The following is a 13,834-nucleotide window of genomic DNA, read 5'->3' as shown; positions in this document are numbered from 1 at the left end:
AGGCCCCGTGCTCGCTAAGCACGGGGCGTGTTCAGTCTTCTGGCTTCTTTGTTTTGCTTGGGGAGATGTTGTCGGGGGGTCGGGCATATCACTTTTGTTCCTTTTCTTGTATTTATGTTAGATTTTGCTGTCTTTTTGCTTCTTTTGTTATCTTGAGCTCATTTAATCCTGAAAATACAAAAGGAAGACAAAAGCATACTTTTTCCAACATTAGTACTAAAAAGGGGTTAGTTTTAAGCCACAATTGATGTAATTTATATGTTGCATTTTGTGCACATCATTCATTTAACTACTAAAACGAAATAACAAAATTATATAACAATAACAACAACTAAACTACGGAGAAAAATTAAAACGAATCGTAAAACAAAATATACAACAACAATTGACTTACCACCTCATGGTGGCCAGATGGCGTGCTTGCCACCTACTAACTCCTCGAAATCACCCACCGGTGATTCATACCATTTGTTGCCAAACGGTCCAAACTTCCTCACCTCCTCTTCCTTCTTCTTTTCTAGAGGTGACTTCTTCGCCTTCTTTTTCTTGACCGTCTTCTTCTTTGTTTCTCCAACCCTGCCAACCATAGCACATATCTTTTTGTTTGGATTCATGTCCTTTTTAGGACACTTATCCTTACCGAGTGGGTTAGTAAAATTTGGAAAAATATTTAAATTTAATTCCCGGTCCCCAAACTTCACGCTTACTGTTCCCGTTGCACAATTTATTATGGCATTAGCAGTTGCCAAGAACGGTCTACCCAAGATAACTACCGGTTGGGTGTCCTCAACACACCCAACATAGTCTACTACCAAAAAGTCAACTGGGTAGTAGCAATCATCTACCTTAACAATCACATCCTCCACCATCCCCTGTGGATGCGTGGAAGTCTGATCGGCCAATACCACGGGAGTATCAAATTTTTTCAATGGACCAAAATCATATTGGTCATACAAACTCTCGGGTAAAATGCTCACACAAGCTCTAAGATCGAGGAGAGCCCTCTCGATTTTAAATGTTCCAGTTTGAATCGGAATGAGAGGATCTCCTGGATCTTGAGCTTTTTGAGGAAGGGCACTCGATAAAACGGCACTCACATGAGATATCAAATCAACCGGTTTGGGTAATTTGTTGTGCCATTTTTCGATGCTTAACTCCTTTAAGCATTCCACATGAGCCGAAACCTTTTTAATGTCATCGAGTAACGGTAAATTAATTTTTGCTTGTTTAAATTTTCCCACCTCTCGTCCTTCGGTGGGTATTGTTTCTCAACTTTTAATGCATTAATTGGGTTATGTTGATTTAAACAATTTTCACAAAAAGCATTTTTAGTTATATTTTCAATTTTACTTTGTGAAGTCATTTCTTGTTCATTTTCACTTTCCGGCTCATCACTTATATCTTCCACTACACCATCAACGCACTGTGGTGGTGGAATGCTTTCAACACTACTACAAACCTCATCATTTGAAAGAATACTTACCGCGCTAATGCGTGCATTCCTCACGTTGCTTGTGCTAGAACCTTGATGCTTCGGGTTCACTATAGTGTCACTTGGAAGCTTTCCCATGATTCCCTTCATTTGAGCTATTTCCTCCGCGAGTTGGCCCATTTGCTTCTCCAACGCTTTATGAGATTTATCCCTCACTTCAATTTCTTTCCTTACTTCGGTTGTAAGGGTAGTCGTAGCATTCATGAGAGCGTCCATTTTAGAATTGAATGAGTCGTCACCTTGAGAGTTTGATGTACCACCCCCATTTCCACTTTGGTTGTAACCACGTTGATAATTACCTTCACGATTATGATATCCTTGGTTACCCCCTTGATTGTAATTCCTTTGGTAACCCCCTTGGTTACCACCTTGACGATTGTTATACGATGACCCACCTTGACCACCTTGATTACCCGATTGGAAATTCGGATTCATTTGATTCGAAGAATTACCATACCGGAAATTAGGGTGATTTCTCAGACCCGGATGGTAAGTGTTGGAGTTCATGTCATATTGCTTTCGATCCCCATACACTTCGTTTACCTCCTCGGTGTAATCACTCGTCCCCGTTGGACATTGCTCGGTTCTATGGCCAATGTCTCCACACTCCTCACACACCGCAAATTGTACCGCGTTCACCTCCTTTTTCTTCATATGAGCCATTTCCCGCTCTAAGGTAGAAATTCAATCTTTAGAATCAAGATCGGGAAGTGACCGGGAAATGGGATGTTTCTTAGCTCTATCGGCTGATTCCTTCTCTTTTGACCGTTTGCTCATCCGCTCCAAAAACTCCCAATCATCATCTTCATGATTGCTCAAGAGAGTCCCGTTGCTCGTTGATTCAAGGCGGTTCCATGTGTTGTCGTCTAGACCCCGTACAAAACACTTGACTAACTCCCACTTCTCTATTTGATGATGTGGGCACTTTCGCATCAACTCCTTAAATCTTGTGAATGCTTCATGCAACGGTTCACCCGATAGTTGGCGAAAAGACCTAATTTCATCACGAGCACCATCGGTCTTTGCCATCGAATAGTACTCATCCAGAAAAGCTTGTTGCATTTCTCCCCATGTTCGAATGCTATTTGCCGGAAGTGTAAGGAACCATTGCTTCGCTTTGTCCTTTAATAAAAATTGAAATAGTCGAAGCTTGACTTCCTCCAATGCAAAATTGTGCCCTCCGATTGTGTTACATATAGAGGAGAATTCCGCTAAATGCGTGTACGGTTCGTCGTTAGACCTTCCATTGAAATGAGGAATTATGTTGATGTAATGGGGTTTACAATCAAACATCCTCCTCTCACAAACAATTGGTGAATCATTCTCGGTGACCACCGGCCTAAAACGGTCATTCACTCCCTGTGGAGGTTGTTGACGACGATGCGGACCGTTAACTTCTTGATCAACCGGTCTTCGGTTGTCCCTTCGATCACCCCTTCTATCCCCACCTTGATTTCTACCTTGATTACCTCTTTGATTGCCACCTCCCACAAAACGAGGAATCCGGTTATGGTTAGCATTGTTGTTATTGTTGTAAAACCCATCATTCCGATTCCATTGATAATTGTTTCGTGGCTGACGATTGTTCTCGTACCCATTATTTCTTCCATTCCCATTCCCATACTCGTAATCATCATCCCCAACATAGTTGGCGTTATGGTAGCCAAATTCCTCATCTTCATACCCTCTTGCATTGTGGCCATTACCCTGATTCATATACCCCCAATCTTCGTCATCATTCGCCCGATCGTCATAATATCCTCCATCGTCCGAATTTTCCGTATGAACACTTACACGCTCCGGCGATTGATAACCGGGAACACTATATGGTTCGTCATCGGGGGTGGCGTTTCTCAAATCGTCTATGTTGAAGAATGGGTCTTCGTTCGCGGGATTGCCATGATCTCGGTTGCCTCGACGGTCGGAATTGACATTCCAGTCATCAAGGTTTAGGGGTAAGGATTGTTGTCGATGAAGGTTTTGGTGTTGGGGTGTTCTTTGGGTGTTATTGGGATTTTGGCTTTGAAAAAGTGGTGTGGGTGGTCCATTGTTATTGTTACCACCCGGTCGCTCTTGAGGTATAGGTTGAACGTTCTGGGCTAGTTTAAAGTTGCTTCGGTACTGAAATTGGTTCGAGTTAAGGTTTTGGTTTGAGTTTTGGTTTGCCATCGAATCGGTTTCAATGGTCGGTGTGAGTGGTGATGTTGTGGTGGTTTGATTAGATGCAAGTGTTGCCTCTAACCGACTTGCTAAATTTCACCTTGCAACTCTTTCAATTTCTGGTTCGTAGACTAAAGGTGAAGTCCTCCCGGAGTTCCGCGTATGCATGCACTACCTGTAACCTTCACAAGTAACACACCCCGCGTAACTAGGAAAAAGACAAGTACAAGAAAAGAAATTATGCAATTTAAATAGATAATCACACAAATTCAAACAATATCCAAACACAAAGCGCACACACTCCCCGGCAACGGCGCCAAAATTTGATCGGAGTGTCGCGCTCCGGTCAAAGATAATATTTATATACCCAAATTACCCTTAACAAATAGCTAGTGGTAGTGAGGGGTCGAACCACGAAGAGTATGTGGTTTGTGTATGGATTTGATTGAATAATGAAGGTTGTCACTATTATGAAGCTTGCTAAGATATATTTTTGTATTTTTGTTTAATTGGAAGATGTGAATTAGAATTACTAGAATGATTTAATGGATTAACTACTAGCGATTAACTAATTGCAAGAATTGAAAATGATTGATTGAACAATAATAAGAAAACAAGATTCACACCCAGTTTCAACTAATGCAAGACTTAGGGTTACTATGTATTTTAATTAGCTTTACTTGAAATAGTTCATATTAACGGGTCGCAATCACAAAGCTTAGGTGTCAATCGCTATCAACGTCGTAACCAACGGACCATGATACACTTCGTTACATTGGACTAGCAAATCCTACCAAAAGACAAGGCATAAATACGTGTATTCATTTCACAAAGTCAAATTTAATCATTCACTCGACAGTTTGCAAATTCAATACCAACGTAGGACAATTGTCTAAGATTCAAATGCAATTCAAGTTGTCACAAAACATAATAAACCCTAAACCTTACAAAAGTCTACACCGGGGTGAAACCTCCAAGAAATTAGCCGAGCATGATCGAAGAAACTTGATCACCGGATGTTGGGAGCGTCAATTGGATCATCGTGAAGCTTGAAGATGGATGGATGGATGGATGAAAGTTAGAGTTTTGATTGGTGATGATGGTGAATGGATGAGTGGATTGATGGATTGGTGAATTCTTGAAGCTAGGGTTTGGATTCAGTTGATAATGGTGATTTGTTCTTGATTCGGGATGATAGTAAGGATGGTTGGTGGAATGGTAGGTGATAGATGCTAGGTAATGGCTCCAAGACGATGTTTTCAAACTTTAAGAATGTGTAACTCCCGTTTCTTGGTCAAAATTGATGTTATAACTCGTCCCCAACTCAAAAATCAAGTTTTTCGCGAAGTGAGAATGCAGGTGGCGTCGCCGACGGCCATTTAGGGCGTCCCCGATGGCCCCTGGAAGTATCAGTTTTGCCCGACGGCTTAATTAGCTGTTTACGGAGGTTTCTGGCCGACGGAACAAACCAGAGACCATCGCCGATGGTCCTTTTGGGCGTCTCCGACGCTGCCTAGTTTTGCCAGTTTCGTCTGAAACTGTTTTCTTCATAACTTCTTCGTTATAACTCCGTTTTACTCACTGTTTTCGCCCACGTACTCGTAATTCAGCCCTCTATCATGCCATCTTATAATATATTCATTTTAAATTCATTAACATTCCCTACAACACATCCAATCTTCATGGTTAACACCAACTTGTTTTTTTAGTTTTTCATTTCTTGATCCCGGTTGACCCGATTCGCGTCCCGGTGCTCCGTTTAGCTCCCGATTAGCTCTTTAAACTCTTTTAGACCTGTAAAACACAAATCCCATTAAAAGTAGGCTATTCAAGATTAAAAGCTACGTAAAAACATCAACTTAGGCACAAACGATCACCGGTTTTCGACCACGTATCAATGACCGGTTGGGAGGACGTCTGCCTTCGTTGGAGCTTTGTGCTCCAAGGAAACCGGTGGATAGAGTCTTAATGCTTCACATAAACCTCCATGAAGATAAATGAGTCCCTCAAAGTCTTTAATAGTTAGAGTTTTCCAATTCCGGCCACCTCTTTTGTTTTGGATCTCTTTTCGGATCTTGTTCTCCGCACTCGGGTTTTGAGCAAGTTGCAATATGATGAATAAAGCTAAGACGAAAAAAGTTCTTACAACTTCTATTGATGATGGGATCCGCCCAAGAACAAGTTTAGTAGGTCCTGCAAACTTAAAGATGGTATTTAAGAACCATGGGTCAATTATTGGTACTTCCAACAGGTGAGTAATGGTGTTGGACATGTCCTCCTGATGAATAAAGTGTTGTCATCCAGAAGGGATTACCATTCTTGGTGTACTCAGGATTATTCTATCACACCTCACTTTTTGAGGGGATTAATGTTACTGATAAATATAATCTTAAGAGAAGAAAAAACTTCTATCATTCAAAAGATATACTCGTTCTTGAATTAAATTCTATGCGAGTGCAAAACTACAGTTTTTACCATGAGTATACCGGGCCTGATGATAGTTATGTCTGCGGTAATACAAGGAAGGGTGTATCGTTTCAAGATATGGTAAAGGAGGCGGTGTTGGATGCTGTAACGGATGCGTCGAGAAGTAGTGAGTATTTTGATAGGGTGCAGATGTTGGTAGCTAATGGGAATGAGTCGGTTTACGTGTTGGCGGAGTGTTGGAGGACTTTAAGCCCGAATTCTTGTCGCGCGTGTTTGGATAGTTTTGGATAATGAAGTTAACCAACCCAACCCGACCCGACCCGAAACCCATTCTGACCTGGACCCGTTTCAACCCGAACCCGTTCCGACCTGAACCGAACCAAAACAATCTTTTTTTGTAATTGACCCGTTTTGACCCGAACTCGTTTTGACCCATGACCCGACCCGACCCAACCCGACCCGAATCAACCTGTTTGCCGGTCTAAACAAGACCATCAACCCAAATACATCTTTTAGCTTTATGTATTTCTCATAAGTAAACTGTCAATGCTCATTTTGTTATTTGTGATAACTTCTTACATATTTTCGTAAATAAATTTGTTGTTTTTATTACTAAATAAACAGTGTATTAGGTGAAAACATGCAACTTATCTATGATTTGATTTCTACGAGATTAATACTCATGCTATTACTAATTCTTTCAAGTCATTCATAAAGACTGATAAAACAACAAAAAATGTGAACAATGGTGTAAATTGTCGACCCTGCGGCAACGCGCGGGTTTCCCACTAGTATTATGTAAATCCTTACAAGTGTAAGGTTATCATTTAGATATTTAGATAGTTATGTTCTTCCTCAAGTCTTTTCTAGCCATTCATTTATATTGAAACTGAAAATGTCACTATTAACCTCGTTGAGACCTTTAATTATTCATTAAAAATACACCATAATATATCTCACCTACATCATTCGTTAAGGTCATGGTCATCAAACTAGAAACGATATTGCATCCATTCATGCCAAATTCCTTTTAATAAAAATAAATTCAACATGTGAAACCATCAACCACCTTGGTTGATGGTTGTGATCGGGACCACCCTAACTTTCAAGCCATATTTCATTTGGAGTATAATGGAATCACTTGGACAAACCATATGACCCTCCACCAACTCCACACGATAATTACAAACGATTGCAGCCGCCACCATTTTCATCTGAACCATCCCCATTTCTTTACCCAAACACGTCCGCGGGCCAGCATGAAACGCAGGGAACTTGTACGACGGTTCATGCTTAATCCCAATCCCATTCACGCCTTTTGAAAACCATCTTTCCGGCTTAAACTCCATGCAATCATCCCCCCATAAACCTTCCATTCGTCCCATCGAGTAAAATGATAGAATTATCCTCGTCTCTTTATCAACAACATGACCGGTTGGGAGGACATCTGCCTTCGTTGGAGCTTTGTGCTCCAAGGCAACCGGTGGATAGAGTCTTAAGGCTTCACATAACCCTCCATGAAGATAAATGAGTCCCTCAAAGTCTTTTATAGTTAGAGTTTTCCAATTCCGGCCACCTGTTTTGTTTTGGATCTCTTTCCGGATCTTGTTCTCGACACTCGGGTTTTGAGCAAGGAGATAGAAGAACCAAGAAAGGGTTGTGCTTGTGGTGTCTCTCCCGGCTAGCATCAGGTTTAGTATGACGTCTCTTAGGAATTGTTTTGAGTCGCATGATGTCCCAATCTGTCCGCTAAACCCACTCTTCAAGGACGTTAACAACCCCGCCGACTCCTCGTCTTCCTTCTACATTTATACAAAGAAACAAACGTACCCTTTAGAATTTCATTAATAATGATGTGTTTGATAGTGTCTATGAAGGATGGAATTGTGACAAACATTTCTTCTATCCCAGAAGATAGAGAGCCTGCTTACGACCCTCACTACAAAACCTTTTCTAGACATGTAAACTATAATATTCACATAGCATAGATTGTGGCTCATGGCATTAAAATAACAAGAAACAAAAAAGTACTAAATAAAGTAGTAAACTACCTATAACATAAACTGAAAAACTATAGTAGTAAAAGCTAAAACAACATCACACAAGAACAAACTATACTAGTACAAGTTAACACAAACCCCTTTTAAAATATCTATAGTTCTATACTCTACCTCAAAAATAACTGCACCCAAAAGTTTAACAAAAGCAATAAAATAATATGTTGTATTGACTTGTATATAATTTGTTATAGCATTTTACCTCTTTTTGTGACAAACACATGTATATAAATTCATCAAAAGCTTTCCAAGCTTCACTTAGCTTCTTCTCCTTCCCAAACCCAAATCTCTTCTGCAACTTCCAAACTTTCTCCGGCAAAAAATGTCTCAACAGAAGAGCTTCTTCTGCATCCGTAAACGCCTTCTCACACGGAACAAACGGTAAATCAACCGACAAACTTTCAGGATCATAATCCAAAAGCAACACACAAATAGCATCGAAAGTAAACCTCTGAAATATTTCCTGTAAATCAGTCACATGATAATGGTCAAGAACCGGTAGAAGCCCTTTGTTTATCTTGTTCTTGATTGTCGTTTCCAGAATCGTGTGAAAATTCGGGTGTTTGAATAAAGACATTGTTGTTGTTTTCCTGTGGAGTTCCCATAACTCATGATCAGAGTTAAATATTCCATTTCCTAGGATATCGAATATTCTACGAAAATCGGGACCTTTAGGATAATTCTGGAAGTTTTTACTCAATATGTAGTGGATGTTCGCAGGGTCGGAGGTGAATAACATGTCTATATTGGCAAACTTAGGACCTTTGAGCAAGAATGTACCGTTACTAAGTTTGAGGAAATCGGTAGCGAAGTTATGGATATGGTGGATGTTAAGGAGGATCTCCGGCGTCATGCCGAGAAACGGCCAGTTAATAGGCAGGCCGTTTCTCCGGCGAAGAAATACGACGCCGGAAATCAACAGGAGGATGAAAGGGAGGAGGATATCGGTATAGTACCGGAGAGGAGCCATGTGTTTTGGAAGGATGAGGCTTGTGGTGTATGGTTTAGACAATAGTTGCATTAAATACTATGGTGCCTAACTTAGCCATACGACATGTGATTTTGTTTTTTCCTATAACGTGATCTCCTTTTTGATGTAGGGACCAGGGAGTGATATAATTGGTCGCTAAATTAGTTATTTTTTTGAACGGCGAACCGAATTAATCTCGAGCATCCTCGGGTACCCACTAGACCAAACGGAGTACTCCGATAGTAACCCGAGTCCACCATCAATTCCAGCGAAAACCTGGTAACCCACTCGCCCATAGGTGCAACAGCGAAATTACCGGTAAAAACCGTTTGGCTCAAGGATCGAACACAAATTTCCCTATGTCTCCTATCATTGCCCACCAATGGCTCACTCTGCACTAAATGAGAGTTGAAATTGCATCTCCCAAGAGAAATGCAAGCCTTCCACCACTTGATCTAGATATCATTGGCCGCTAAATTATTTAATGATCGTTAATGTCAGGATGTTTTTCCTTTAACGCTACCCGGTGTGGGCTAGCGCCATATGCCACATCACTCTTATGGCGCCCAACACCACTCTTGGGCATAATGGAAGGGCTTGTAAGACAAATCACGAGGGCTATCGAGGGAGATTTGGTGGGGGCCATGCATATCCAATCAGATCTTTAGTTTTTATGTTTTTTTCTATTTTTTATATAGTTAGAGGGGCCTTAATGAGGGTGCTATCCCACATCGTATAAGTTAATGATAGGGTCTCTCGCTTATTTGACGCTTCGTGATGCTGATGTGGCGTGAAGGACTTTGTCCGACACCACCCAGCCTAATTGGTAGTTATTAGGATAAAAAAAGAAAGTGATGTTATAGACACAATAAACCTAACCTAAAGTGATGGAGCGATTAACCTAACGTGGTAATGTTCGTCCATAAAGGATATATCACGTAAAATGATATACAAATTCAACATTATTTTACTAGTCCTTCGTTATTATGTTATTCTCAAACAACTCCATATGTTCAACTATTCTTTTGAATAAAGATTTATTACACAGTATTATGATATTATTTAGTTTCCTAACATAAATGACGTATAATTTTTTTCATAGGTAGAATAGTTTTCTTTGTATTGTTAACAAAAAGAAAATATTTACCAGAACCAAAGTTGATTCACAAGTGTGGTTTCACATAACAACTCTCTTAACTTTTTTTCGGCTAAAAGAGGGGTTACATGACCATTTTGTCATGTAATGTCTGACTATATGCTTAGTTAATTGCTAACATATTTATATGGATACATCATATATATATATATATATATATATATATATATAGGGAAGAGTTCATTGGGGAACACCAAAAAACTGGGGAACAGGGGAACATGGGTAATTTCGTCCAAAAAAAATAAAAAAGATTGCCTCCCCGGCTAACCAGAAACACTTTCACAAACACGGTGGCTCCAAACCTCCAACCGTTCAAAAACCCTAGAAATTCATCATCTCTCACCATCCCTTCTGTCATCATGTTTAATTCAGATTCAAACACTTAAATTCAACCTCACTATTCGATTTCCTCTTTTTCCTCTTCCTCTCAGATCTGAATGTGAAATTTGAGCAATATGATTATCAAGATTTGTATATGGATTTCAGTTTGACGGTACAGTTTTACATTTAAAATTTGAATAAACTTCATCTAATCGAATGAATTCATGTGCTCTTGTACAATTGCAGTGTAACGACTTGAGGTGAGTTCATTCATCAGCTTTTGTAATTGTTCTTGTTCTGTTCTTTGTTTTTTCAGTTTTATACGATTACAATCGGATTGATTTTTTGATTTTGTTTTTGATGACCTTTATAGTTTGGATGTTTAAACATTTCATACTTAAGATGAAGCATTGAAGGTATCTTTCATGAAGATTAGGTGTTCGATGTAATGCGTAAATGAAAAAAAATAGTTTGAAATATTGAAAATGATTTTACTTAATCTTCATTAATTATCAATTTTTTACTAGGTGGCTCATCTACTTTGTTGTACTAGGGCATTTAACATGGCTAATGGCCCACTGTATTAGGAGTTTACGAGAAAACACAAGGTATGATGAAGATTGTATTTGTTTATTCATACTAGTATAGTTGTAATGTAAGATAATATCTTACATGTATTCAACTTGATAGCTTAATAAATATGATTTGATGAAAATTATTACATTAAAATGGGCTGTATGTAGGAACAAAGATTTTACATTTATTAGTGTGTGAATGAGAGGAACTATTTGGTTTCGATCAACACATATAACCTTCTTCCACACCTGTAAGCAAGCGGATATTAATTTCATATAGTGAATTATTTTAAAATAATTGAAGCGATGGTTAAGGTGAAGAATATATGTGAATACCATTCCATCTACTAAAAGTTGCATTGTAAATACTGCAACTTTTAGTCCAAACGTTGGGTGCAGGACATAGATAGCATGCATATATAATATTCAAAACATGACTTTAGGGGCTGTTTGGCTAAGCTTATTTTAGTGACTTATTTACTTATTTACTTTTTGAAAAGTTAAAAGGTGTTTGGGTTAGCTTATTATGTGAGAGGAATAAGTAAATAAGTCATTCCATTATGATTTATTTGCTTTTCAAATAAGCAAATAAGTCATATCAATAAGCTTAGCCAAACAGCCCCTTAGTTTCCTTAAAAATCACAAAGTTAGGGAAAACCATACACACAACTGATAAAGAAAAATATGATTATTAAAATCACTTACATGAAGATTATACTGGCTTTTCCTACCTAGTATTTGTTATAATTTCCTCATCCATCCTAGATCTGGTCACCTGTAATACATAAACTTAATATGGTTTTATCATTTTTACAATAAAGATAGTTAGTTTTTAATGAAAAGTGACGTCTAATGGTAGATTAAAAATGCCAAAAGAAGGAGATTGTAAACTACGAGTAGCCACTGCATAGACTTTGGTTAGCAATCATCCAAATAGTTTTCTGATGCAAGCCCTTTGGTTAGGCCAAACAAATTTTGTGCATCGACTGTACATGTCTAAAAAAAAGATGAAGAAAAAGTAATCCATACTAAATAACTACACATACTTACAATTTTAACTAACATTTCTGTTCGTAGCCAATTTTCATAAACAAGTCAGTAGATCTCGTATTAGTGGGCTAATGACACTGCTTATTAGGTCTCTAGCATGTGACAACCCAATATTTACCAAACCGCGTCCGTAATCTTATAAGGCCGAGTGTAGTGAGTGATAATTGTAGTTCCTATTTAATTATATGGTATATGCAGTGCCCTCCTCTTTGTGTTCATTTTTTTTAATTTAGGGCAGCTTCTAACTGATGCGATTAAGATGTTTTTGGGTTTTGTTCATAGCTAAATGGGTCAAATCCTGGACTGGATAATGCTGGTATGGCGAGTGTACTTTTGATACGTGGAATACATGTTGAATTTTCAGCAGCAGGCTAAAAGATACATGTTAAATGAGCGTTTTCCTTGATCAACTAAACTCGATTGAAAATTATTTGATCAAACATGTTAAAATAATTTTTGTACGATAAACTTTAACATGTTAAATGAGAGTTTGCATTGATCAACTAGTTGCGATTCAACTTTATTTAACTAAATTATATATTGAATTTCGGCCTAGAGTTCAAAATACTTAAATAAAGTCTTGTGTGTAGTCTATGCGGGCCCAAAATAATAAAATAAATTAATTTAACATGTTAAAAAAATGTTTGCATTGATCAACTAAACTTGATTTGACTTTATTTGAACAAACATATTAAAATAAGTTTTGTACAATAAACATTAACATGATGAAAGGTTGACTTGTTCTACTAGGTTCTATTTAAAATTATTTGACCAAATTATATATGAAATTCTGGATAAGAGTTTAAAATACTAAAATAAAGTTTTGTATAGAGTTTATGCGGGCTCAAAATATTAATTTAAATTAATTTAACATGTTAAAGAAAAGTTTGCATTTATCAACTAAACTTGATTCGACTTTATTTGACCAAACATGTTAAAATAAGTTTATACAATAAACTTTAACACGTTAAATGAGAGTTTACCTTGATCTACAAGGTTCAATTTAACTTTATTTAACCAAATTATAAATTAAAATTAGATTAGAGTTTAAAATACTAAAATAAAGTTTTGTGTAGAGTTTATGGTGGCTAAAAATATTAAAATAAAAAAAATCTAACATGTTAAATGAGCGGTTACATTGATCAACTAAACTCGATTCGAATTTATTTGACCAAACATTTTAAGATAAGTTTTGTACGATAAACTTTAACATGTTAAATGAGAGTTTAAATTGATCAACTAGGTGTGATTCAACTTTATTTAACCAAACTATATATTGAATTTCGGCGTAGAGCCCAAAATATTAAAATAAAGTTTTGTGTGTAGTTTATGCGGGCTCAAAATATTAAAATAAATTAATTTAACACGTTAAAGAAAAGTTTGCATTTATCAACTAAACTTGATTCGACTTTATTTGATCAAACATGTTAAAATAAGTTTTGTATAATAAACTTTATCATGTTAAATGAGAGTTTGCCTTGATCTACTAGGTTCGATTTAACTTTATTTGACCAAATTATATATTAAATTTTGGATTAGACTACAAAATACTAAAATAAAGTTTTGTGTGGAGTTTATGCGGGCTTAAAATATTAAAATAAATAAATTTAACATGTTAAATGAACG

At 37.6% G+C, this 13,834-nt stretch overlaps 2 protein-coding genes across 2 annotated transcripts; both read right to left on the bottom strand.

The window, feature by feature from the left end:
• Positions 1-398: 398 nt before the first annotated feature.
• On the bottom strand, positions 399-1,708 carry LOC110902112. The gene is made up of 2 exons (XM_022148846.1): positions 1,351-1,708; positions 399-1,249 (listed from the first exon to the last, which is right to left on the bottom strand). The coding sequence occupies exons 1-2, from the start codon at positions 1,706-1,708 to the stop codon at positions 399-401; spliced, it is 1,209 nt and encodes a 402-aa protein (XP_022004538.1).
• Positions 1,709-6,977: 5,269 nt separating this feature from the next.
• LOC110899957 (alkane hydroxylase MAH1) lies at positions 6,978-9,142 on the bottom strand. Its single transcript, XM_022146854.2, has 2 exons — positions 8,339-9,142; positions 6,978-7,881 (listed from the first exon to the last, which is right to left on the bottom strand). The coding sequence occupies exons 1-2, from the start codon at positions 9,104-9,106 to the stop codon at positions 7,141-7,143; spliced, it is 1,509 nt and encodes a 502-aa protein (XP_022002546.1). The 5' UTR covers positions 9,107-9,142; the 3' UTR covers positions 6,978-7,140.
• Positions 9,143-13,834: the final 4,692 nt, after the last annotated feature.

The sequence above is a fragment of the Helianthus annuus genome, chromosome 13 (assembly GCF_002127325.2).
Source record: "Helianthus annuus cultivar XRQ/B chromosome 13, HanXRQr2.0-SUNRISE, whole genome shotgun sequence".
Taxonomy (NCBI): domain Eukaryota; kingdom Viridiplantae; phylum Streptophyta; class Magnoliopsida; order Asterales; family Asteraceae; genus Helianthus; species Helianthus annuus.
This window is presented reverse-complemented; position numbering and strand designations above follow the sequence as displayed.